The sequence below is a fragment of the Sapajus apella genome, unplaced genomic scaffold, assembly GCF_009761245.1.
Source record: "Sapajus apella isolate SASKATOON/1434 unplaced genomic scaffold, GSC_monkey_1.0 scaffold45, whole genome shotgun sequence".
In the NCBI taxonomy this organism is placed as follows: domain Eukaryota; kingdom Metazoa; phylum Chordata; class Mammalia; order Primates; family Cebidae; genus Sapajus; species Sapajus apella.
Window position 1 is genome coordinate 9,617,740 of NW_022436985.1, and position 24,294 is coordinate 9,642,033.

Here is a 24,294-nt window from a genome sequence, read left to right on the forward strand (position 1 = left end):
CTTTATATATATCAAGTATAAAGACAGGAAAAACTACCTATGCTATTGAAAGTCAATATAGAAACTCCCCCAGGAAGGAGGCAGTGACTGAAAGGCAGGTTGATGGGGTTCCCAGGTGTTAATAATGTTTTGTTCTTTGATATGGGTGCTGGATACAAAGGTGTCTTCAGATTGTGAAAATTCATTGAGCTGTCTACATTTAGGATATGTGCACTTTTTAAGATGTATATTTCAATACGTTTTTTAAAAAAATTCCAGGCCAGGTACAGTGGCTCATTCCTGCAATCCCAGCACTTTGGGAGGCTGAGGTGGGTAGATTGCTTGAGCTCAGGAGTTCAAGACCAGCCTGGGCAACATTGAGAAACCCTGTCTCTACAAAAAATATAAACATTAGTTGTGCATGGTTGCACATGCCTGTAGTCCCAGCTACTTGGGAGGCTGAGGTGGGAGGATCACTTGAGCCTGGGAAGCGGAGGTTTCATGGAGCTGAGATAGCGCCACTGCACTCCAGCCTGGGCAGGAGTGAAATTCTGTCTCAAAACTAAATAAATAAATAAAAGGAAACAATCCAGGAAATCTGTAAACGACATCAACTCAACATAATATTACTCAAGGTTATTACTATAATTTGTGAGCCATCAATGTGAGAGTCCTCTCTAACCAGCTTATTAAATGCACTGGATTCAGAATAGTTGTCCCTGGCCTAGAATAACTAAAATGTCAAATCAAGTTAATTATTTATCTTTAAACTCTCTACTTTTCCCTCCCTTCAGTTATATTGCCATAGTTTAATCCAAGTCATCTTCCACCTTAAATTTCATCTGTCATAATTGCCTAATCAGTTTCCCAATAGCTTATATTAACTGTTCTCTGCACATTAACCAAAGTGATGTAAAGTCTAAACCCAGATCCTTTCACTTCTTTTTTTTTTCGAATGCCTCAGTAGAACCCCATTAAATTTAAAACATAATGCCATCACCAGGCACCGTCTGCCTCATCTCCCTAACTGTTCCTCTCCTCTCTCAATATGCTAGAGCCACTTTGACTTACTTTCTGTTCTTCCAAAACGCCAGGCTGTCCCACCTAGAGATCTTTGTCTGTTGTCCCCTCTGCCAGAACAATTCATCATTTTATTGGTTCCATGGCTGAATGACTAATTCAACTTAAATGCCATCTTACAAGGTTCTCATATAACAACCGTATCTGAAGTCATCCCCCAGTGACCACACCATATCTGTTTCTTTTCTTGACACGATTAGTTACTATTGTATGTGCTTATTTACTTGCTGGTTTTCTCCCTCTTCTTCGTTAGACTGCAACTTCTACTAGGGCAGCTATCATGTCTGTGTGTGTTAGGGGTGTATCCCCATTGTCTAGCAAATGCCTGACATACAAGAGGTCCTTCAATAAACACAGAAATACTTGTTGAATGAATGAATAAACATTCCCGAAGGATCGCAAGATACCTGTTCAGCCAAGAACGTTGCACTGTGCGCTGCTTTTCAAAGAGATGGCAGTGAAATCAGATGCCTTTCAAGCTCTAAGCCAAGTAGTGTTGGCATTCCGTTCTCGGTTTCCTGGCTGTCACAACCACTTGTCCCTTTGCCCGAAGCGAAACCGCCTCCCCGCTCCGCGCGCTGGCGGGGTACCAAGCCTCGCTGCCCCACCCACCGCCCAAGCGCGCCCCCTTTTTGGCTGCAGCGCCAACCTCGAGCGGGCGGGGCGCCGCCGCGAGCCCCAGCTGGCCCACGGCGACGTCGCTCCGCTGCGTGCTGCTGGAAGCCTGCAAAGCCAAACACCAGCTGCGGAGAGGCTCGCTCCCGTTGGCGCCTGTGATTGGCTGAGATCGAGGGCCCGGGCGGCCGACCAGCCGTCTAGTCGAGCGCCGACTGGCTGGATTTGCTGTCAGTCAGCGGGAACAGATTTCTCTCTCTCCATCTGGTCAACTGCGGGAGAGAAATTTTCGAGAATTTCCAGCAGGCGAGGCAGTGGCCGCTTTGACTGCTTGCTCCGGAGATCCGAGACCACTGAGAAGGCACTCGTATTTACCGACCAAGAAAGCCCCTCCCCTTCCCTCCATTAGCTAATTAAAACACTTTTCAGGGACTTAGCCATCCAGAGGTAAGAGCCTAGAGAGTGCAATTCATTTATTACTGCTAACCGTGCATTATGTTCTTTATGGGCGGCCTCGGAATGGACAGTGAACGGAGAAAGGCTTCCCGGGAAGGCGAAGGGGAGACATAGGTTTCGGTTCCCCCGCCCCCCAGTCGGCGCTCGGCTGGCGGTCGGTGTGTCTGGGTTCTCAGAGCGCCGCTTTCTTCCCTTTGGAGGTCAGGAGCAGCTGGTCGGGCCGGGGTGGGGCGCAGCTTGGCTGCCTGCGCCCGGGGCGGCGGGTTTCCAGCCCAAACTGCTCTCGGCCTTGAATGTGGTCGCTGCTTGGAGGCAAGCGCGGCGCGGGCGGGGTAGGGTGTGTGGGCCGGCCGAGACTGGAGGCCCTGGACGCGAGGATGCTGCGGGGTGGGCGCCGCGTCAACGCCCGGGCGAGGTAAACGTGGCGACCACGGGCTCGGTACGCCCAGAGGGAGGTTGGGAGGCGGAGACCTGGCGGCGGAAGGTGCCCAGAGAGCCCAGCCATCTGCGAGGCTGCGCGGGAGGGCGGGGGTGTGTGCTTCCCGCCGTGGGTCACCCTAGCCACTCGCCTGTCAGGGCCAGCGAGCCGAGCCCAGGATCCAGAACTGCCCTCAGGTGAGCTTTTCAGGAGGCGCGGCATCGGGAAGGATGCGCAGCTCCGACTGGTTTTGATCCGAAGACTTGGGTTTTGCTTTGCGCTGAGAGCACTGTCGTCTCAAGGCCTTGTAGCTGGTGATGTCTTTTTCAGCAGCCGCTTTCTGTAAATGAGAAAATTCATCGGAAGTGACAAAGAGGCTCCAGGTGGAAATAGCCGGGAAATTTGCAGTCTCTAAAGCTCTACTGGCTTTTCTGAGCTTCTCACTGTTAACGTGCAGCAAGGCCTCATCTGTTCTTTCCGTCAGAGCGGAGGAATGAGATTGTCCTTCGGTTTCAGAATGAGCTACTAAAGTAACAGATTACAATGACAATGGAAAAAGAGCCGTGGGGCCGGGCGCGGTGGCTCACGCCTGTGATCCCAAAGCGGGCTTGAGCCCAGGAGTTCGAGACCACCCTGGGCAACATAGTGAAACCTTGGCTCTACACAAAATACAAAAATTACAGGGCGTGGTGGCATGTGCCTGTGGACTCAGCTCTGGAGGCTGAGGTGGGAGTATCGCTTAAGCCTAGGTGGTAGAGGCTGCAGTGAGCTGAGATCACACCACTGCACTCCAGCCTGGGCGACAGAGCGAGACCCTGTCTCAAAAAGAAAAACAGCCATGGTTTGTGGTACTCTAGTTAGGCAGCCGTGGCAGGAATGAGAGCAGCATGTGTGAGTGTGTTGTTTGTCTGATAAAATGCCTTAATTATAATCGTTGAGTAATGAGTTCTCGCTAATGATTTTTTCTTGCCACCTTAGTCATTACTACTGATCACACAGGCAACTTCCTTGACTGGAATCCTTAGAGAAGAGGAAAGAAGAGGGGAGAGTGGCTGGTGATGTAATAGAATGTGAAGGAAACTTCTTAAAGGCATTATAAAGTTACAGGTTTGGGATATAGTCTGTGGCTTGTATGCGTATTTACTAACATTTTAAAAGGCATCTATGGGAGTAGAATACTGAGTACTTTTCATGCTCACATTTCAGTACTTTAATCCGGTCACACATTTGAACATAGACATATTCACATTAAACCTAAGGGGGTTCCTTTGGAGTTTTTATTGTTGCTTTCTTTTTTCCCCTCAGTTAAAGCCGTAAATTTTCTTTCCCTTCCTCCTGGCAGGGTATTGATAAAGAAGGTATTGGGGTCCAAATTAGCTGAAATGCATTCTGGAAATTTCCATACTATTTGAATTTATTGGGATGCTTTAGTTGATTTTCTAAAAAGGTTGATAAATATTTGGTTTAAGAATATTTAAAATGGCTGTGTTCTCATTATGGAAGTTGTAGATACTTAAGTGCCACTTCATAAAGGGCAGATAGGAATGCTTTCTTAAAATATTTTTTCTAGAGGTATAAAATCTAAGCAGGTTTCAGAACTTTAGAACTCCTGAATAATTTTGGCATGTGCTTAAACTGCCCTTTTGACCTGCTTTCAACATTCAAGAACAGTTTAACTCAAATCCTGTGCACCTTTCTGCCAGAGACAGTGCTTCCCTTTTGGATGACTTGACTTCCAAAGATGGAATATAATGTTAAAATGGCTTATAAAATAAACTAGCTGTGATTTCGAATTGAAAGATTGAGCTACATCTCCCCTGCTTTCTTAAAAAGGAAAATTTCTCTGTCTCTTAGTTTGCAGAATAATGAACTCATCCCAATTTGTAATTGAGAACTGACAAAGACAGTTCTTAGTTGTTTGCTAATTTGTTCTACACTCTTTTTGTTGTAGAGAACACTGATTGCTTTTTTTTTTCCTTAAGGTTTTTGTTTGTCATATCACAAATTCTACTTCCTTTGCCTTGTATAATCATTCCCATGAGCATCAGCAGAGCTGTGGGGTCTATGATGGCAGATCCTGATTTTGAAGGTTTGGAGGAGGAAACTTTTCTTGATGTGCAGGTTTAATTCAAAGTTGTTACTTACTTTGGGAACTCCAGTTGCCTTTGAATTGTTTCTTAGGGAATATGGAGGGGATTGGTATGACTTAGTTACATTGCAGATGGAAAAGGACATGGAACCACTTCATAACATCTCTTACTTGCCTAAGTGATGCTGACTTAGCTTTTTTTGTCTTGTTTTTGTAAACCAGCTATATATCTGGGTCATATTTCATTTCTGCCAATAATATGCCTTAGAGTAGGTGTTTTCCTATGACTCCCTGCTTTCTGAGAGGATTCTAGACATAATACACGAGGAAGGAGGTCGGGTTGATGATTGATTTTTAAATATGCAAGTTTATAGAAACCGCCCAATTTGCATTTTAGCTCATTCTTAAAAATGTTTTCAGTGGATATTTGTTCTCTGTGAGAATGCAGCTCTACTTTATTATTTAAAAAACAATTGGGGGAAGTGATAGAGAGGAGAAAAAAAGGCAAGAGTATACTAGAAGAGCTGCAGAAAAACTTCATTTAATATTTATTTATTTGTAATTCCAGAACTCTGGTTTAAAGTAGGTGCATGACTTCAAAGTAGTCCAAGGCTGAATATGGCATGTATACTTTCAGACCAAAGTCAAAAGAATAGTATTTTGGTAATCTCAAGTTAACTCTTCAAATATGAATATTTTCTAATAAATATATTTATTTAAAGTTCTTTTTTTTTTTTTTCTATATGATATAAAGCTGCTTTAGGAACTGTCTCCAAATAATTAGTACTTTTATTACCTGGTATATTGTATTCTAGTTTGAAATCTCAATTCATCACCTATAGTTAACATAATTGAGTTAAAATTTTTTAACATACTATTGCTGGCTTGAATTCATAGTTGTTGCTGAATAAAATCTAACTCTCAATTAGAAGAAAAGGAACAAATATCTCTTGCAATAGAGTGTGTTATTTTTTTCTCTCTCTCTCTTTTAATAGACAGCGTCTTGCTCCGTTGCCCAGGCTAGAGTGCAGTGGCGTGATCTTGGCTCACTGCAACCTCTGCCCCCCAGGCTCAAGCAATCTACCCGCCTCATTTTTGTACTTTTTGTAGAGATGGGGTTTCATCATGTTGCCCAGTGTGGTGTCAAACTCCTGGGCTCAAGCAGTCCTCCCACCTCAGCCCCCTGAGTAGCTGGGACTACAGGCACACGCCACCACACCTGGCTAATTTTTGTATTTTTAGTGGAGATGGGGTTTCACAAGGTTGCCCTTGGCTGGTCTCCACTGCTGGCCTCAAGTGATTTGCCTAACTTGGCCTCTCAAAGTGCTGGAGTTATAGGTGTGAGCCAATGCGTCTGGCCATGTTACTTCTCTTGGATAACCAGAGATGCTGTGTCCCTGCCACTCCCTAACCCACCACCAATGTTGTCTTATAAAGAAATGAATTTCAGCCTTCCATACAGGATCTTGGCCAAAAGCCCGGAAGGGATGACTTCCTGAGTCTTTAATGATCATTAATTGTTTTGGTGGTCATCTTTATTCCAAATTCTGTGACGGCAGAGCTCATGTATTTTTTATTGCTTAAGTATCTAAAGATTGAAGCCAGCTCTGCGCACATTCCTGTAATCCCAGTACTTTGGGAGGCTAAGATGGGTGGATCACTTGAAGCCAGGAGTTTGAGACCAGTCTGGGCAACAAAGCAAGAACCTATCTCTACAAGAGAGAAAAACAAACATCTAAGGATGTTCTTTGGAACCTCATTCTTTCTTTTGCCTGTTTTACTCATCGAAAGAGGCCTTCCCTATGCATAGCTAGACTGATTTCCAAAAATTCACTTGAAGTAATTATTTGAAACCTGTAGTGCATTTTCTCATAGCTGCACTCAAGCTGGATTTCATTGGTATATGTTTATACCTTTTGGGAAGATACATTTTCTCAAGCTCATTTTTATTGTGAAATAATTTAAACATACAATTGAGAATAATATAATACCAGTAGACCATCCACCAACATTATCAAACCTTAGTATTATGCCATCTTTTCAAGTTGATTTTAAATTAATGAAGTAATAGAACACAATCCTATGGAGACAAATTTCTTCTTTGTATGGAAAATTGCCAGAGACAGCCCTACCCACAGTGGGGTAGGAATTCCCCCTGGTAACACCCTGTAATGCTAAGACTGAGGATTGAGTTTTGGGGTGGGGTATAGAGTAATAGTTTTAAAGAAGTGTAGTCTGAAGTGTCAGTGGATTGCTAGGGTTGGGAACGGAGAGCTGCAGTTGTAAATGTAAATGCATAGATCACTTGTTCAGAAATTAGGGCTGCTTGTCACAAATGCGGTGCCGCCGGGTTCCTGAGATCACACCCACACACTCTCCTAGCGATAGTCTACCAGGAAGGGGAGCATCATTAAAACTGGCTTATCTTTGTGCCTCTGGGGTGTTTGCATGCCAATTTATATTTCCCACAGTAATATGGTATATAAAATTTAGTAGGTTGAGAAATCTCAAAATAAAAACTTAGATCAATCCTAGACTATGTGTTTGCTAAAACTTGGCCATTCTTTTTTCTTTTCTTTTTCTTTTTTTTTTAAGATGAAGTCTTGCACTGTTGCCCAGACTGGAGTGCAGTGGTGTGATCTTGGCTCACTGCAACCTGTACCTGCTGGGTTCAAGCAATTCTCTTGCCTCAGCCTCCCGAGTAGCTAGGATTATAGGCGCATGCCTCCAAGCCTGGCTAATTTTTTGTTTTGTTTTTTTTAGTAGAGACGGGGTTTCACCATGTTGCCCAGGCTGGCCGTGAACTCCTGAGCTCAGACAATACACCTGTCTTGGCCTCCCAAAGTGTTGGGATTACAGGAGTGAGCCATCACGCCCGAAAACTTGGCCATTCTTTGGAAACAGAGCTATTTTATGTATTCTTATTAGCCTGTTATTTTTTCCTCAAGAGACTTTGATATTATTAATATTTACCCCTACCTTTTCTTGAAAGCAATAGAGTTAATGAAGGGAAGTATATTTAATTATACCTGTATTCTGTGTTCTTGCTACTTGAAGTGCAACTTGCAGACCAGCAGCTTCCGTATCACCAGGGTGTTGGTTAGAAATGCAGAATGGCTCCACCCCATAGCCACTAAGTCAGAATCTGCATTTTAATAAATGATTGCAGGTTCAAGTTTGAGAGACACATGTTCTGTGTATGTGCACACTGTCAAATTTTTATAGAACTTAAATGCTGTGAATGAGGTAGGAAAATCAATTCATTTTTGATCCACTGTTCTTAGAAGTAGGCTATTGGATGTCTACCCAATATATAACATAAATATATGTATTTTCTGTCAAATCCTTTATGACATTCATTTTTGGTAATATTTGATAACATACTAGTTATATTCAAAATTTCTGATGGTCTCTCTCTCTCTCTCTCTCTCTCCCCCCCTCCCCCGCCCGACTTGCATAATTTTTCTTGAAGACATTCTATTATTGTTCCATTGACCTTTCCCTCATCACTGAGTCCTTTGGAGCTGAGTTATGTCAACAGCTGCCTTAATTACTTTGGTCAGAAGTGGTGGGAACCAGTTGAGAAGGAGAGTGTTGCTAAGCTCCCGCTTGCTGCAGGACGACAGGCAGGTGACACCCACGTGCAACAGCTCCACTTCAGAGCCTAGGTGTTCTCGGTTTGACCCAGATGGTAGTGGGCGTCCAGCTACCTGGGACAGTTTTGGGATCTGGGATAACCGCATTGATGAGCCAATTCTGCTGCCACCCAGCATTAAGTATGGCAAGCCGATTCCCAAAATCAGTTTGGAAAACGTGGGCTGTGCCTCACAGATTGGCAAACGGAAAGAGAATGAAGATCGGTTTGACTTTGCTCAGCTAACAGATGAGGTCCTGTACTTTGCAGTATATGATGGACACGGTGGACCTGCAGCAGCTGATTTCTGTCATACCCACATGGAGACATGTATTACGTATGTACAATGACTTTCACTCCTGACTTTGCAGTTCCCCTATGCGTCCTACTTAAACTTTCACCCTTTGGCTGAGGCCTCCAGGGTGAACATAGTTACTTAAGTGGTTGCATGCTGCTGCTTCATGAATGAGAAGTAGTTAATGAATGAGAAGTAGTTTTAAGTGGATATCACAATTTCAGAAATGCATGTTTTAACAACTCCCCTGGGGAAAGCATTAACCAAAATCTATAGCACTTAATTTGTGATCATTTCAAGTGAAGTGGCATAATGTGCATGAGATCATCTATGAGAAGCATTTACTCCCATCAGTGTAGGAAGTATAAGTGCTTCAATAAATGGTAATTACTCTTTCAAGTGGTGTGAATAGCTTTGAATACTTGACTTGTTGAAAATAGCTTTGGATGATTGGCATTAGTGTGGAGAAAATGCATTTAATGCAGATGTTCTGGAGCTCTTCAGTTTATTTACTTCAACTATTATTAGTGCATTTTTGAGGGTCATATTACTGCTAACATTGAAAAAGGGAGAACATGTGATAGAGTTATGACCATGTAACTATTCTTGACTTCCCACGTGACCCTTTTTTCACTTCCTGTGTATACCTCATTCCATGAAAGAACTCATAATAGGAAGGAATTCTTAACCTCTCAGGGATGTGGTAGTGAGGATTAATTCTTCAAAGACAAGGATCTGGATTTTGATTTTTGTGCCCTTAAAAGCTTATCACAGTGCCTGATACTTACTGCATGCTCAATAAGTGTTTCTTAGCCAGTAAACCTTCAGCATTTAACAGGAAAATTATGAGGGCCATTGTGTGGAATGACTGCTAGCTAGCATTAACAGTGAAGAGAGAAACCTATTGTAAAATGATTGTTTGATGCTTTTTTTTCCCTCCCCACAAAGGGATTTGCTTCCTAAGGAGAAGAACTTGGAAACTGTGTTGACCTTGGCTTTTCTCGAAATAGATAAAGCCTTTTCAAGTCATGCCCGCCTGTCTGCTGATGGTATGTAAGACTATCACATTCCTTGGGTGTTAGGGAGTATATGGGGTGGGGGAGGAGTTAAAAGTAAACAATTTAAGTCCTTTGTGGGAGGGGATTTTAATGTAACCTTGTTTGTAAGGATTTATATAGAAATGATATTATATGAAGAATCACATTAAATGCTGTTTTAAATCCAAATTAATGTAAATACCTCACTTTTAAATGAAATATATTGGAGAATTTTTTACAAAGAGAAACCCCAAAATGGTTCTGATGTTGTATTTTAGTTTTTAAAAGATTTTAAAAATGTTTAATCTGTTGCTCATTTTATGGACAAAATGTCCATACCATGAGTTTTGTTTTTTTGTGTTTGCTTTTTTTTTAGATGGATCTGGTGACCAAATGCTGAAATACACTACAGGGTAATTACATCTAGCTAAGACAGTCATTGTCCAACAAGAAAAAAATTGCAAATAGATCCTAAATAGAAAAAGACAATAACTAATTTGTATAATTAAAAGGAAAGATGTTTTTCTATCACTTCTTAAAAAGCTCAATCTTGCAGCTTTCCTCTGGCAACTAGTGATATTTTCAGCATAAGGGCATGCTAGTTGAATTTAAAATTTTGTGTACTGTATGTCCTTAAATTTTGCCAGTGTTTGAAATGTTTCTGGTTTTGACTAAATTTATCAAAACCATTTCAGGAAAACACAGCAAATGTTTTCTAGTTAGCTAGCCTCTAATTTTTTGCTGTTAAAGTTAACCCTGAAAACTTCTGTACCAGCCAAATGAATGTATGCATGTAATCTTGTAAATGATTTGAAAATGAATCATGCAATAATCTTGATCTGTATTTGGTTCATCTTTTTCTTAAGAAAAAAAAAAGGCACCACAGAAATGTTATTTGCACGGTTTTCAGTTGGAGTACATAAGGATAGAGATTTTCTGCATTTCACAGCTAAGGAACTGAAGATTAGAATGGTAAAGGTCAGTGCAGAGTTAGGGCTGGAATTTTCCTGACAAACCAGCATTCTCCCTTCCCTCTCAAGGGGAGAGGAGAAGGTAACTCTGGGTTGGCTCTATTTACCATTTTGAGATTTTTCCTGAGCTTCTGTTGAGAACCTTAGTATCACACTCTTACAATCCACTCTGTTCAGGGATATGTTTTCCAGTTTGTAGATTATTTAGGCCCATTTTCTTTTCTCTCATTCCTTTGGATTTTTTTTCCTTTCAACTGGACCCTTACCTTTAAGAAGACAGAAGTTGAAAGAGGTAAACTTTATGTATAAGATTTAGCTCTTGTTCCAAATGGTTAAAACACATGAAGGAGAAGAGGAAATAAAATGTTTTCTTATGGTTTTATTTTTATTACTTCCTGAATTTTGGTATACTCTTATTTCATAATAACCAAGTTGGCTGTGAGTCTGGCTTTGTCTCACACCACAATGTTTATTGACTGTAGTGCCTGTGGTGTGCCCCAGCTGTTCTGTAAATACCTGTAGCTTACTGGGCAAGGGTTTTGGATGACAATGTCCATATTTATCCCAGGCATGTGATCACCAATCAAAAACATTGACCTTCACGGTGCCATCAGCCTTTTTTTTTTAAAAGGATCTAGTGAATGTAGATGTTTAAACTAATCAGTGATTGACTTGATGTAAAATATGAAAGGACTCCTTTCATTATTGAATAAAGTATAACTCAACAGAATTTTGAACTTAAAGAATTTAATTAACTTGCTTATCTTAAAAGAAACTCTCTAAAGATATCTTTGTCATAAAAACAAACAGTTGTGTAAAGAAATTAATCACAAAACTGCAATTCATATGTTTGCTTCAGCAGCGCATACACTAAAATTGGAATGATACAGAGATCAGCATGGTCCTTGGGCGAGGATGGCAGGCAAATGCATGAGGCGTTCCATATTTTTTATTCTTAATAAAATTAATTCATTTTTAATAAAGAAATTAAAATGCATCATTTAATTTAATTCCTCTGTCATATACTTTGAGGTAATGATCACAGAACATTCTTAAGATATTCTAAAATTTATTTTTTATATAATGGTCATTTGTTTGAAAGTATAATGGAGCAAGACGGGATGATGCCCTTAGTGTGTACTCAAAGAAAAAGTCTATTATAATATTGTTATTAAATCTTATTTTGTATATATTCTTATCAGTCTGTGTTTTTAAAAAATTAATGTTTTGAGAACATTTAAAAATTGTATTCTTAATAAGTTGCCAAAGCTTTCAAAGATGGCAAAACTTGCCTTTTGATATTTAGGGCCTATTTTATCAAATATATTAAAGCCACTAAAAATAGAATGCCATATGTTGTGTAACTGTTCAATTTGTGGATTTTTTAAGATGTCATTTTATATTTCAAAGTTATTATTTAAGTTTAAAACTTTAGTTTTTAGCAAGAACTGAAGCAGTATCAGTATTGTAAGAGTGGATAATATTCTTTTCAGCCTACGAATATAGGTAGGGCCAGTACTAGTGAAAGAAAATTTTGTAGTAAGTGCAGTTCGCCCTCTCCAGTTTCTTTCATCTTTTCTCCTTTAGTATTAATCTCTTTCCCTCCTCTTGAGCCCTTCCTGTGAGGTGTAGGACTGTGGCTTATTCATTTTTGAATCTCCAGTGTGCAGCATCCTGCATAGAACCTGGCAGGTACTCAATAATTATTTGAATTGAACTGAGATCTCCTCTGCCTACTCTTTCTCACTGAAGTTACTGTAATTTATTCTTTGATTATCATATAGCTGATTTAATCAAATTATTAATAAAATGTATGCATTTTAATGAATTGTCACTCCTGGGTAGATCTGAATTTTAATTAGCAGACACCTGAAAAAGGCTTAGTTAAACCATAGAGGGGAATCACTAATGGTGAGATTTTAGGTATAAGTGGGAGAGGTGCCCCTCAGTCATACTGAAGCAGTATTGTTCATCTGGCATAATATCCAAGGGTCATTGTCTCACTCCAAGGAAATCAAGGACGCAGACACACAGGAGTGAGGTTAAGAACGGAGATTTAAGCTCTTTCCTGTAAAAAAAGGGGTCCCAAACAAATTTCTAGTCCGCGGTGAAGTGCAGGAGACTTTTTAGATGAGCTTGAGGAGGCAGTGTCTGATTTGCATAGGGTAGGAAAGATTGGTCTGAGCAGGTGTACCATTTGCATAGCACATGAAAAACTGGTTAGGCCGGGCGCGGTGGCTCAAGCTTATAATCCCAGCACTTTGGGAGGCCGAGGGGGGTGGATTACGAGGTCAAGAGATCGAGACCATCCTGGTCAACACGGTGAAACCCCGTCTCTACTAAAAATACAAAAAATTAGCTGGGCATGGTGGCGCGTGCCTGTAATCCCAGCTACTCAGGAGGCTGAGGCAGGAGAATTGCCTGAACCCAGGAGGCGGAGGTTGCGGTGAGCCGAGATCCCGCCATTGCACTCCAGCCTGGGTAACAAGAGCGAAACTCCGTCCCCTCCCTCAAAACAAAACAAAACAAAACAAAACAAAACAAAACAAAACAAACAAACAAACTGGTTAGGGCTAGGTGTGTCATTTGCAGAGTGCCCAAGAATCTGGCCACCCCCACCCTGATCTTTTGTTATGCAGATGTTTCTCTACCTGGCCAGTGCCTTGTTGCCCATTCCTTTACTGTACATGTGGTGACGAAGAAAAGGGAAGATGGAGCATATTGAACATGCCTGGCCCCAGGAAGCCCTTTGCTATTGGCACAGCTGCCAGCATTCACCTGTGCAAACTTCCAGCTCGCTTATGTTTGCAGCTCAATTTTTCAGGCTGCTTTTTGTTAGAAAAGAAATGGTTTGGGAGCTGCTTTTTGTTAAAAGGGAAGCCTTGCCGAGGACTCCTTTACCCTCACTATCTGCCTAAATAATTTCTTTCAAGCTCCTGTATCAATACCATATTAGCTTTCTTAAGATAAATTAAGTGAAAATAAAACATTCTTATCTCTTCTCAACGTCAGTTCCAAAGCTTTTACATCTACATAAAGAATTTCAAGTTATATTATTAACGTTTAGAATATTTACTCTTGAAGGGCACTGCTATTGCCTAAGCAAGTTCGCATTCAAGTTACACTTAGTGAGAGCTGTTCTCTGCCAGGCAGGTGTGAGTTCAGCATAGGCAAGAGACTATTATGCGCACTCCATCCTTTCAAAAATGAGACAATGCCAAACACAGATGCTGCATGTCCTGGATGAATGATCTGTAACATACAATAAAAGCTTATCATTTGAGTAGAATAAAATAAAATAATTTACTCTTTTAGCTGGGGATAGTTTGGAAAGAATAAAATCAAAATGCCACTTATCAAGAAGTGGCAAGAACAAGATTCCCTTGTCCTTAAGAAATTGCCAGCTATTTTTATTCCTTTTTTGTTAATGCATTTTAAGTCTGTCCTTAGTTCTCAGTAGCCAGTTTCATCACCATCTTTTAATTTTTTGCATTCAGTTTATACCAGTAATGTCTACTTTTACAATTAATAAAAGCAGCCAGTAAATTCGAATGATATCCTACCAGTCTTCTGTTGTTTATAAACAGCCACTTAGAGCAAACTAGATGGTAGAAGACTTAGGTTATAATTCTATATTTCCTATAAGCTCTTCAGAGTGTTTCCAGATTGCTTAAACTTTGAAAGCAACAAAGCTCCGAAAGGGACAAACGGAACAAAAAGAGAAGACTTGCTCTGACATTCAGAGTGGGGGACGTTGATGGCATTGTGAGTCTCATCAGAAACTTTTATGTTCTTCATATCCTGTAACCTCTTTTTGGAAGAATTAAACTACAAAATAACCAGAGCTATAAACATAGCATTTTTGAATCCCCTATGCTGGGCAGCCAAAAAAAAAATAGGTAGAGCATTGAAGAGAAATGTTCTTACGCTGCTGCTACTGCTTCAGCTCATTACTTTGATTTTAGTGTTCATGAGTCATGAGTCTAGAACACCCATTTTTAATAAATATTGAAACTGTATTGGTTTATACATGATATTATTTGCACAATTGAGCTATTTAGTACGAGTCATTATTCTTTGGAAAGTATAGCTTTTGCTCTTTATGTTGCCATTCAGAATCTTGATCATTTTTCTTTTAATGTTATCGACCTGCAACACCAGGGAAAGAGAGAGCTGCAGAAATACCCATTTTGCGAATTATATAAAATTATAAACATGCATTAGAGCGCAAGAGTCTCACTAGCCTTTATTTAAACAGTGAATTTAAATTAATCATTCTACTCAAAAATGCCTTCTAGGTACTAAATCTCTGCATTAAGCACCATTAACAAATGCAGGTATCCTGTATAGGAGGTGCTTTGATTCCTTCTTGATATACATTTAAGTCCCAGTAAGTTGGTGGTATACTGTAGTTTACATCCTGCTTGTCAGATACAAATTCTTCAGTGCTGTAACTATAGATTTATCTATTATTGAGCCAATTGTAATATTGCTACCAAACAAATTTACAGTGCATTTTTTTCTAACTTAGTAAAGGTACTAATTGACTGTGTTTAAGACCAGCTATTTCAGTGAATGTGTATACGCGTGAGTAGTGTTTTTGTGAGCGTGTTAAATGTGTATCTGTGTCACCACTTACATGTCTTGGTACAGATACATTTGTATATAGTTTTTTCAACCTTAGAAACTACCGAATTGAGAAAGAAGTGTTACTCTGTGAAGAAAAAATAGACTCAAATATAAAATACCATCAACTGGAACAAACTGAGTTTTGGAATCATTGATTTGGCATTTCCTGGAATATTATATAATTTGCTAGTGAAATTTTCACCAAAATAAAAAACCCTTCCCTTATTTTGCAGCTCTTTCTCTGCTCTCCCATGTGTTGCAGTTTTGTAATGTTTGAGCACAATTTCTGGGTGAAATTTCCTATTTGCCTCTGTGCGTGTTATTTGTGGCAGAGAACTGTGCCTGGTCAGCAGCTCTAGATCTGGAGCCCGTGGACACTATATGCTGGGCTTCAGTGGAAAGAGAGATCTGCTTAATTTTGTCCCAGGTGAAGGAGTCCGGCGGGTCCTAGCCTGGACTACGGGAAGGTCCCCACATCCTCTTTGTCCCATTAGTTGAGAAGACTTGCAGTAGAAATTGTCCAGTGAGTGTTAAGAACTTATTGAAAGATGTCTTAGTTTTTTAATTCTGTTGTTAGGGCAAAATGAGAATTTTACATCCATGTGAAATGTTAAATGAAAATGAATCCTGATTTAATATTTGTGTTCTTAAATGCTTAGCAAATCAGAATTGACAGTTAGTTTTGAAGGCTTTCCTATAAATCCTGGGATTTTGGAACTGTGAAGTTGGGTTGGTAAAAGCTCAAAGTCTTTTAAAATTTCTAGGTGACAGAGCCATGAATTATAAGCCTACATAACTAAACTTAATGAAATTTTAACTCTTTTACTGTGGCCAATAATAAACCATTTTTAAGAAAGCTATTGCTGATGGTTTAAACAAAGGGAAGGAATATTAAATTCACGGGATAGGTAGCATCTGAATAAATGATTTAATAAATAAATAAATAAATAAATTTAAAGAGCTTACTTGGCTCTTTAAATCATTTGAAATATTATAGTTAGTCAAACTGTAAAGATTCTATTGTATATTCGTTTGGGTAATTTAAAGTTAAGAGTTAACATTTGTAATATAAATATCACTGATACTTATGCTAAAACACTTATATGATGGACAAATATATCTTTCATCATTGCAGAAATATTACGTTGGCACAACAGTTCCAAAATCAAGAGAAAAATGGGAAGATAGTGCAACTATAAATGTTATTTCTCAAGAAAGTTCAGCATGACTATAAAAGATTAAGTAGACTTTATTCATGCCTTTCCATTTTACTTTTCTGATTAAAGCAGGCATTTTAATATACCAATTGGAAACATCCATATATATATATATATATATATATATCTCCTTCCAGTGCATTACTGATGAAGTTTTCAAAATTATCTTTTTTTGTGGAAAAAAAAAAAAAAAAAAAAAAAAACTTGGAAAGATTGAATCTTAATCAGTCAAATCAGTAGCACTTCGTTTTTCCTAAATCCGCCTTTAAAATCAAAGTCATTTTTGGAATGTTTTAAAGAGTTCACAGTGTTACTAAAGACAATACCTGCTTTAAATAAGTTATCTTTTCCAATTTATTCCACTTTGCTTTATTTTTTAGCTCATAATTTCACAACATTCTCATTTTTGACAAGGCTCAATGCACCCTAACAATTTTTAACAAGTGGTAAAGACCTTAGGGCAGACACTGTTAGGAGAAATCAAAGGAAGATGCAAAAGTGCAGTGTGAGTGGCTGGAGGAAACAGTGGTGACCTCAAGCCCAGTAACAATGAATTTTATTTGTTATTAGAGGAAATTCATATGTGTGGGATGCTCTGGCCCAAGCAGGACCCCAGGAGTTGCAGCTGGCAGTTCCGCCGTGCGTTTGGGGTTTGGAGTGCTAACTACACCAAGTTTATGAGAAATTAGAATGAACTTCATTCCCCACCCCTCCTCCCCCAGATTTTCTGCTTTGATAATGATGATTGTAACTTTGTTTCATGTCTAGGGAAGGACAAAGATAAACAGAAAAGAATGTGAGCCTGTAACCATTTTAGGAGTTTTGGGTGAACATTTATAAAATTAAAACAGTTTCAGAAGTATACAGAGGTAGAATATGCAAATGGTATGCCCTTGACATATCTCACTTAGCTGACTAACTGATAATATGTTCACAGGATAGGAGTAACAAATGGAAGGGAAAACCTTCTAAATCCATAGACTGTAGAAAAGTCAGCTTGCCTGCGTGGGCTCAAGTAAACCTAAGTTATCCCACCAACAGAGCCAACCTAATTAAATTTTAATACTTTCAGTCCAGACACCAGATATCCACCAAGGTGTTCTTATAAGTTCAAGTCCGTGCTACTTGGTATGAATAGAGGCCATTTGTAGATAGTGATACAGTGTTTGCCAGATTAGGTTAGCAACCTTTCCTGTTTGCATGGAGCCTTGTTACTGAATTAAATACTTGTTTCTCTGCATGCTGTTACTTACATAGTTCATTTGCATTTTATTTGCTTAGCTCTAGTTAAATTAGAATGATATATTCCAGCATTAGTTGTGCTTCTGTTTTATTTTGTAATAAAAATTCCATATCCAATCATTTGACTGTCACTAACTTGAACCCTTTTTTCATAATATTTTTAGCAACTCTTCTGACCTCTGGGACTACTGCAACAGTAGCCCTATTGCGAGATGGTATTGAACTGGTTGTAGCCAGTGTTGGGGACAGCCGGGCTATTTTGTGCAGAAAAGGAAAACCCATGAAGCTGACCATTGACCATACTCCAGAAAGAAAAGATGAAAAAGAAAGGTACTACCACCACTGATCCATCATTCTATGTGGGTGATGCTTTTAGTTCATAACAGTTTTTAAACTGATGTCATGCTTAAGTTTAACATGGTTTTCTGCATATCACATCATTGTCATTTAACTTTTAACAGGATCAAGAAATGTGGTGGTTTTGTGGCTTGGAATAGTTTGGGGCAGCCTCATGTAAATGGCAGGCTTGCAATGACAAGAAGTATTGGAGATTTGGATCTTAAAACCAGTGGTGTCATAGCAGAACCTGAAACTAAGAGAATTAAGGTAAGAAAGGGCCTGCAAGCACTTGATGCACCTGCAGAGAGTGAATGTAGGAATGTCTCCGCTGCAGGCTTTCTTGGAAGCCTTAAGTGAAGCCAAAATGATTTTAAAAAGGGAGTAATATATGGAAGGATAAAAAAACTTTTCAGGTAAAACAAGATGCTACTATTCTGGCCTAATATATTGTAGAGGAGAAAACATAAATTATTTATTTCCCCCTTTTTAGGTTCCTAGCTGAGACACTTTCTTGAAAACAAAAGTCAGATTAACTACAACAACTACAAATAAGCAGATGGTTCAGCGTGCTGTACCCATTGTGTAGAAAAGGCCTCAGTTCAAAGTATTTCTCTCTCAAGGCAGTGGCTTAGGGGCTTTGCTTAAATAGTATTTAAACAAAGAGCCACAAATCCTACATAGTGACAAAATAAAGAAGAGAACACTTTCAGTCTTTTAAAAGGCAGAAAAATGTGTGGAGATAGTAAAACCTGTTCCCAGATTTCTCTAGTGCCTGCTGGTTTCTTCTCTGGGCAGATAAACAAGTGCTGTCTCCAGCCACCAGGCAAGTAGAGGCTGAGTAAGTGTTCTCCTGCCTTTTCAGTTACTTTGGCAATCCTCAATATTTGGGAGAGAAATATTTTGGTTTCCCTCAGTAGGAAGAAGTGTTAGGTTTTTGTTTCATTCCAGCTTTGGAATTCTGCTGGTGGAATGGTCCTACTGTTCTTACTCACCTGCACCCAATCAGCCAGCATCACTGCACCCAAGCAGCCAGCATCACAGGCACCCAATCAGCCAGTGTCACCCGCACTCAGTCAGCCAGCGTCACCCGCACCCAATCAGCCAGCATCACTGCACCCAAGCAGCCAGCATCACAGGCACCCAATCAGCCAGTGTCACCCGCACTCAGTCAGCCAGTGTCACCCGCACCCAATCAGCCAGCATCACTGCACCCAATCAATCAACATCACCTCCACATGGAAGCTGCCCCGACTTCCCTTTTCCACCAAACCAAATAATCGCCCACTTCTACTTCTGTGGCATCCTTTGCATGCTACTGATCATTGCCCTCATTTCCCTAAACTGCCCCCAGCACATACCCAGTCCATGAACTGACACTTCTCTAAAACTCCTGAGCCACTATAGTCCCTAGTACAGTATAGTGTAGGCTTCCAAAACTGGAAGCAAACGCTTGTTAATTAATTGCATGAAGGATTTCAAGTCTATTGATATCCCACTTTGTGTCTTATAGATATCCTACTTCATTTTATGTAACAGAGAATTAGGCAGAGTTTACTATGTGCTAGGCTTTGTTCAAAATAAGTACTACTATTTCAATTTTTCAAGGAAAATCTAAAGCATAAAGAGGTCAATGCACCTCTGCTCACCCAGCCCAAAAATAGAGGCAGGATTCGAATCCTAGAAGCCTGGCCTTAGAAGACAGCACTCACAACCATTACATTGAGCTACCTCTCAGCATTGGACTATCTGGATTCTCCCTTTACAATGTTAAATTATGCAAGTAAAGCAAGATATCTTGAAGGGTGTTTGCTAAATGGTTAGGACTGATTACCTCTGGTGATTGGATTTCAGAGGATTGCAACTTCTTTACTCTTTACTTTCTGATATTAAGTGCTATTTATATTTTACTAATTAAATATTAGCTTTATCCTTGGTGGTTAATTCTAAATGTTACTACTTTTGCCCAACATATAGGCTTTACATTTTCACTGTTTGCCTGTGTATTAGTCTGTTCTCACACTGCTGATAAAGATATACTTGAGACTGGGTAATTTAAAAGCAAAAAGGTTTAATGGGCTCACAGTTCCACATGGCTGGGGAGGCCTCACAATCATGGTGGAAGGTGAAAGAGAAACAAAGTCATGTCTTACATGGTGGCAGGCAAAGAGAGCATGTGCAAGGGAACTCCCCTTTACAAAACCATCAGATCTCATGAGACTTCTTCACTGTTATGAGAATGGCATGGGAAAGACCCCACCACCATGATTGAGTTACCTCCCACTGGGTCCCTCCCACAACACATGGGAATTATGGGAGCTACAATTTAAGATGAGATTTGGGTGGGGACGCAGCCAAACCATATCAGCTTACAAGCTCTTACACAGATGACCACTCAGCAAAACAGATAAAAATCTTTGAATTAGCAAGATTATTCTAAGTCAGAGTCTAGCTAATAATCAGATGCATTTGGTTCTGATTGCAGCTACATCATGCTGATGACAGCTTCCTGGTCCTCACCACAGATGGAATTAACTTCATGGTGAATAGTCAAGAGATTTGTGACTTTGTCAATCAGTGCCACGATCCCAATGAAGCAGCCCATGCAGTGACTGAACAGGTGACCCAGAGCTTCTTCCGGAAGAGTCTAAGGAGAAGGAAAGGACAGCCCAGGAATTGTGTTTTAGCTTTTGAGTGTTGCAGTGAATTTTACACTTGATTCCATAATATTTCCAAGTACAAAATTTTTATTATTTCCCCAAGTTAAAATTTTAATATGCCAAGGAAACGAGCTTTGTTTATTCTTTGGCCTTGCATATACTTTGAAATGAGAGTAACGGCAATAGTAAATTATAATAGTAGTAAACTAATATGTCACTTACACTTACTGTGTCAGACAGTATTCATATATATTAACTCATTACTATATGTATTGCACAGTATATACAATTACATATATGGTAATCACAATAACCTATTAAGTTGGAGCTATTTCTGTCGCTTTTCACAGATGAGGAAAACAGGTACAGAGGCTACACAGTTAAGTAACTCACTGAAGGTCACAAAACTATTAAATTGCAGAACTGGACTTCAAACCCAGACAACTAGGTTCCCAAATCCAACCACTTGACCATTAAACTAGAGTGCTCTAAGCAAATATCCAACTTGAGGATATAGCGTAGTCATCTTCTGGTTATTCAGAATGGGTGAGTGGAAAAGATAAACCAAAATACAAAAAGGCATAGGGATGAGATTGTGTGTCAGTCAGAACTAAAATTAGAAGATGGCTGGTAATATCCAGTAAAGAAAACTTAAACTGTGCTTTGTATTATTTAAAGTACGTTTTAATTCAACAGCTATTTTTGCATTTCCCAAAATAAGATAACAGACCTTACTTCAAAAGTGTTATTTACTTGGAAATAGATGGGCAACATCATCATAAGACATGAATTATTCATTTGGTTACGGCCTTCACCCGTGCTAACCAGGGTGCTCATGAAATTGAGGAAATAGGCCCAATTCCATGGATGAGCACTTCTTTCCCAATTTCAACTGCCTGTCTTGCAGTATTTGCATTCTAATTCACAAAGGCAATGAAATTTGTAATGAATGCATAGTGTTCCATCTTATTCTTATACATAATTCATTTAACAGGTCCCCTGGTCAAAAAATTTAGTTTATGTTCATGTTTTCTGTACTATAGAGGAAGCACTGTAATAAATATTCTGACATCTATTTGTGCATATCTGTTTCCTTCAGGAAATAGGTTTAATTCTTAGAAATAGTATTCAGGTGTGGCGGCATGCACATGTAAGTCCCAGCTACAAGGGAGGATGAGGTGTGAGGATTGCTTGAGCTCTTAGAAATAAAATTTCTACAGAGTGAGACTCCCTCAGGAAAACAAAAAAAAAAAGAACAGAAATACACAAGTATGGGTGAAGTGCGGTGACTTGCACTCTAATCCCAGCACTTTAGGAGGACGAGGCTAGAGGATCACTTGAGCTCAGGAGTTTGGGACCAGCCTGCGCAATCTGGCAAAACCTCATCTGTACAAAAATAAAAAGGTTAGCCAGGTGTGTTGGTGCATGCCTGCAGACAGCTATTCAGGAGGCTGAGGTGGGAGGTGGAGGTTGCAGTGAGTTGAGATTGAACCACCACACTCCAGCCTAGGTGACAGGGCCAGACCTTGTCTCAAAAAGACCCCAAGAAAGCACACAAACAAAAATAACCCCAAAGTGATATGAGTATTCTCTGTGTGTAGAAGAGTATTCTGTGTGTATATAATTATATTATGTATGTGATAAGATTATATGATCAAATGTACATCATTTATTTTTGAGAGCCTGTCTCAAATAAAAGAAAGTTCCATTAAAAAAAAAAAAAGAAAATGTCTAGGCCAGGTGTGGTGGCTTACACCTGCACTTTGGGAAGCTGAGATGGGAAGATTGCTTGAGCCCAGAAGTTTGAGACCAGCCTGGGCAATATGGTGAGACCCAGTCTCTACAAAAAATATATATATATTTTTTACTTAGCTGGGCATGGTGATATATGCCCATGGTGTCAGCTACTTGGAAGGCTGGGGTGGGAAGATCACCTGAGCCTGGGCAGTCGAGGCTGCAGTGAGCCACGATTGTGCCACTGCACTCCAGGCTGGATGACAGAGCAAGACCTTGTCTCAATAAATAAATACAAATTTCTAGATAAAAGAATACACAGTGTTCTAGAGCTTTTAATAAGTTTGCCAAATTCTCTGCCAGAAATACTATGCCAGTTTACACTAGCGTGTTCTACAGTTTGTGTTTCTCCAAATTCTTAGCGTATTTTTTTCTTTTTACCAATTTGATAGGTGGAAAAATCAAATTTTAGTGTAGACATTTGTATCTCTTTTCTTTTTTCGTGGAGTTAGATATTTGCATAGACTTATTAGCCATTTGTATTTCTTTTATGATTATGGCTAGTTTTTTTGTCTTTCAATTTCCAAGGTTTTTATTCTGTTAGGGTAACTTTCCCTAAAGGGAAATGAATTCCTGGTAAGAGCTAACAGTTATCAAGTCCTTACTGTGTGTTAAGCCCTGCACTAAATGGTTTACACGTATCTTCATTTTCAGGAGCTGCATACCAATGCACCTTAGTCCACTGGTGTTTCTGTTGCCAAAATTGCTATAGCAGAAATAGTTAATGTGGTTGTTTTGGGTCATCTGTTATTCCATGTGCAATTTAATAAAACTTGTGGGCATTAATACAGGGTGAAAATCACAAACCATTGTGAAATAAGTATGTTAGTAACTGCATGTAAGACCAGTTTGGCTTACCAGGGGAAGGGGATTTCCAAGGGAAGGAAAGGCTGATTTCTCTTTGTATAGCCTGTGATTTCCAATGTTTTTCTTTTTCTTCTTGCCAAACCTTGCAGGCAATACAGTACGGTACTGAAGATAATAGTACTGCAGTAGTAGTGCCTTTTGGTGCCTGGGGAAAATATAAGAACTCTGAAATCAACTTCTCATTCAGCAGAAGCTTTGCCTCCAGTGGACGATGGGCCTGATTACCAGCTGGGACTTTGAGTTTCTGTGCCGAAGTTTTTCACTGAGCATGTCAAGAAACTGATGAGATCAGAAAAGTCTCCTGTATCTGGGTGACCCTGTGACTCACTAGATCAGTGCCCAAGTCAGTGTAAACTTAACCACTTAGTTTTCTTCATAAATACTCATCATATTTGTGTTCAGCTGTGGGTGCTCCGTGTAAATATGTGTGTAGTGATGCTACTGTGAGTCTTTAAATTGAAAGCGCAAATAAGAAGTGGTTTGGATACACTTGATGAGAGATGAGAGTGTTGCATTAATAATTTTTAAGACTCTTAGGCAGCTATGGGTTTTTTTGATCATTTTTGTTCTTCATTCATTTGAACATGTTTTGAAGTTCTTCAGAACTAGTCAGTTTGAATTTTGACAGCTGTTCAATATGTGATCTCCAAGTTAAAAAAAAAATTTCCAGGCTTCCCTAATTCTATAATGCAAGTTTTTATTTTAAATAACTGTCCCAACGAATAAGTATGAAAACAGTCTTTTGTTACCATATTTTGTATTCTGGACCACTTACTGGTGAAAATAACCCTGCAAAAGAAAGTAATTCGGCCAGGCATAGTAGCTCATACCTGTAATCCCAGCACTTTGGGAGGCCGAGGTGGGTAGATCACCTGAGGTCAGGAGTTCAAGACCTGTCTGACCATCATGGTGAAACCCTGTCTCTACTAAAAATACAGAAAAAAAATAAAATTAGCTGGGAGTGGTGGCAGACAC

General features: G+C 39.7%; 1 protein-coding gene and 1 pseudogene across 4 annotated transcripts; both read left to right on the forward strand.

The window, feature by feature from the left end:
* Positions 1-1,693: 1,693 nt before the first annotated feature.
* On the forward strand, positions 1,694-24,004 carry PPM1K (protein phosphatase, Mg2+/Mn2+ dependent 1K). Of its 4 annotated transcripts, none has more exons than XM_032239648.1 (9): positions 1,694-2,121; positions 8,110-8,608; positions 9,515-9,615; positions 9,980-10,016; positions 15,437-15,465; positions 17,827-17,992; positions 18,124-18,268; positions 20,484-20,618; positions 23,409-24,002. In XM_032239648.1, the coding sequence occupies exons 2-9, from the start codon at positions 8,169-8,171 to the stop codon at positions 23,538-23,540; spliced, it is 1,185 nt and encodes a 394-aa protein (XP_032095539.1). In that variant the 5' UTR covers positions 1,694-2,121; positions 8,110-8,168; the 3' UTR covers positions 23,541-24,002. The 4 variants fall into 4 exon arrangements, with proteins under 4 accessions (XP_032095539.1, XP_032095542.1, XP_032095541.1 ...); XM_032239650.1 differs by lacking the exon at positions 1,694-2,121 and adding an exon at positions 2,480-2,569 and having other exon boundaries at positions 23,409-23,982; XM_032239649.1 differs by lacking the exon at positions 1,694-2,121 and adding an exon at positions 2,615-2,745 and having other exon boundaries at positions 23,409-23,982.
* Positions 11,425-11,524, forward strand: LOC116524581 (annotated as a pseudogene).
* Positions 24,005-24,294: the final 290 nt, after the last annotated feature.

Excerpts from the sequence above, each read along its gene's own strand:
- PPM1K (XM_032239648.1), top strand. The coding sequence starts at position 8,169 with ATGTCAACAGCTGCCTTAATTACTTTGGTCAGAAGTGGTGGGAACCAG. Across the intron at positions 8,609-9,514 it reads CACATGGAGACATGTATTAC|GGATTTGCTTCCTAAGGAGA; the intron begins GTATGTACAATG and ends CTCCCCACAAAG. Across the intron at positions 10,017-15,436 it reads ATGCTGAAATACACTACAGG|CTCTTTCTCTGCTCTCCCAT; the intron begins GTAATTACATCT and ends CTTATTTTGCAG.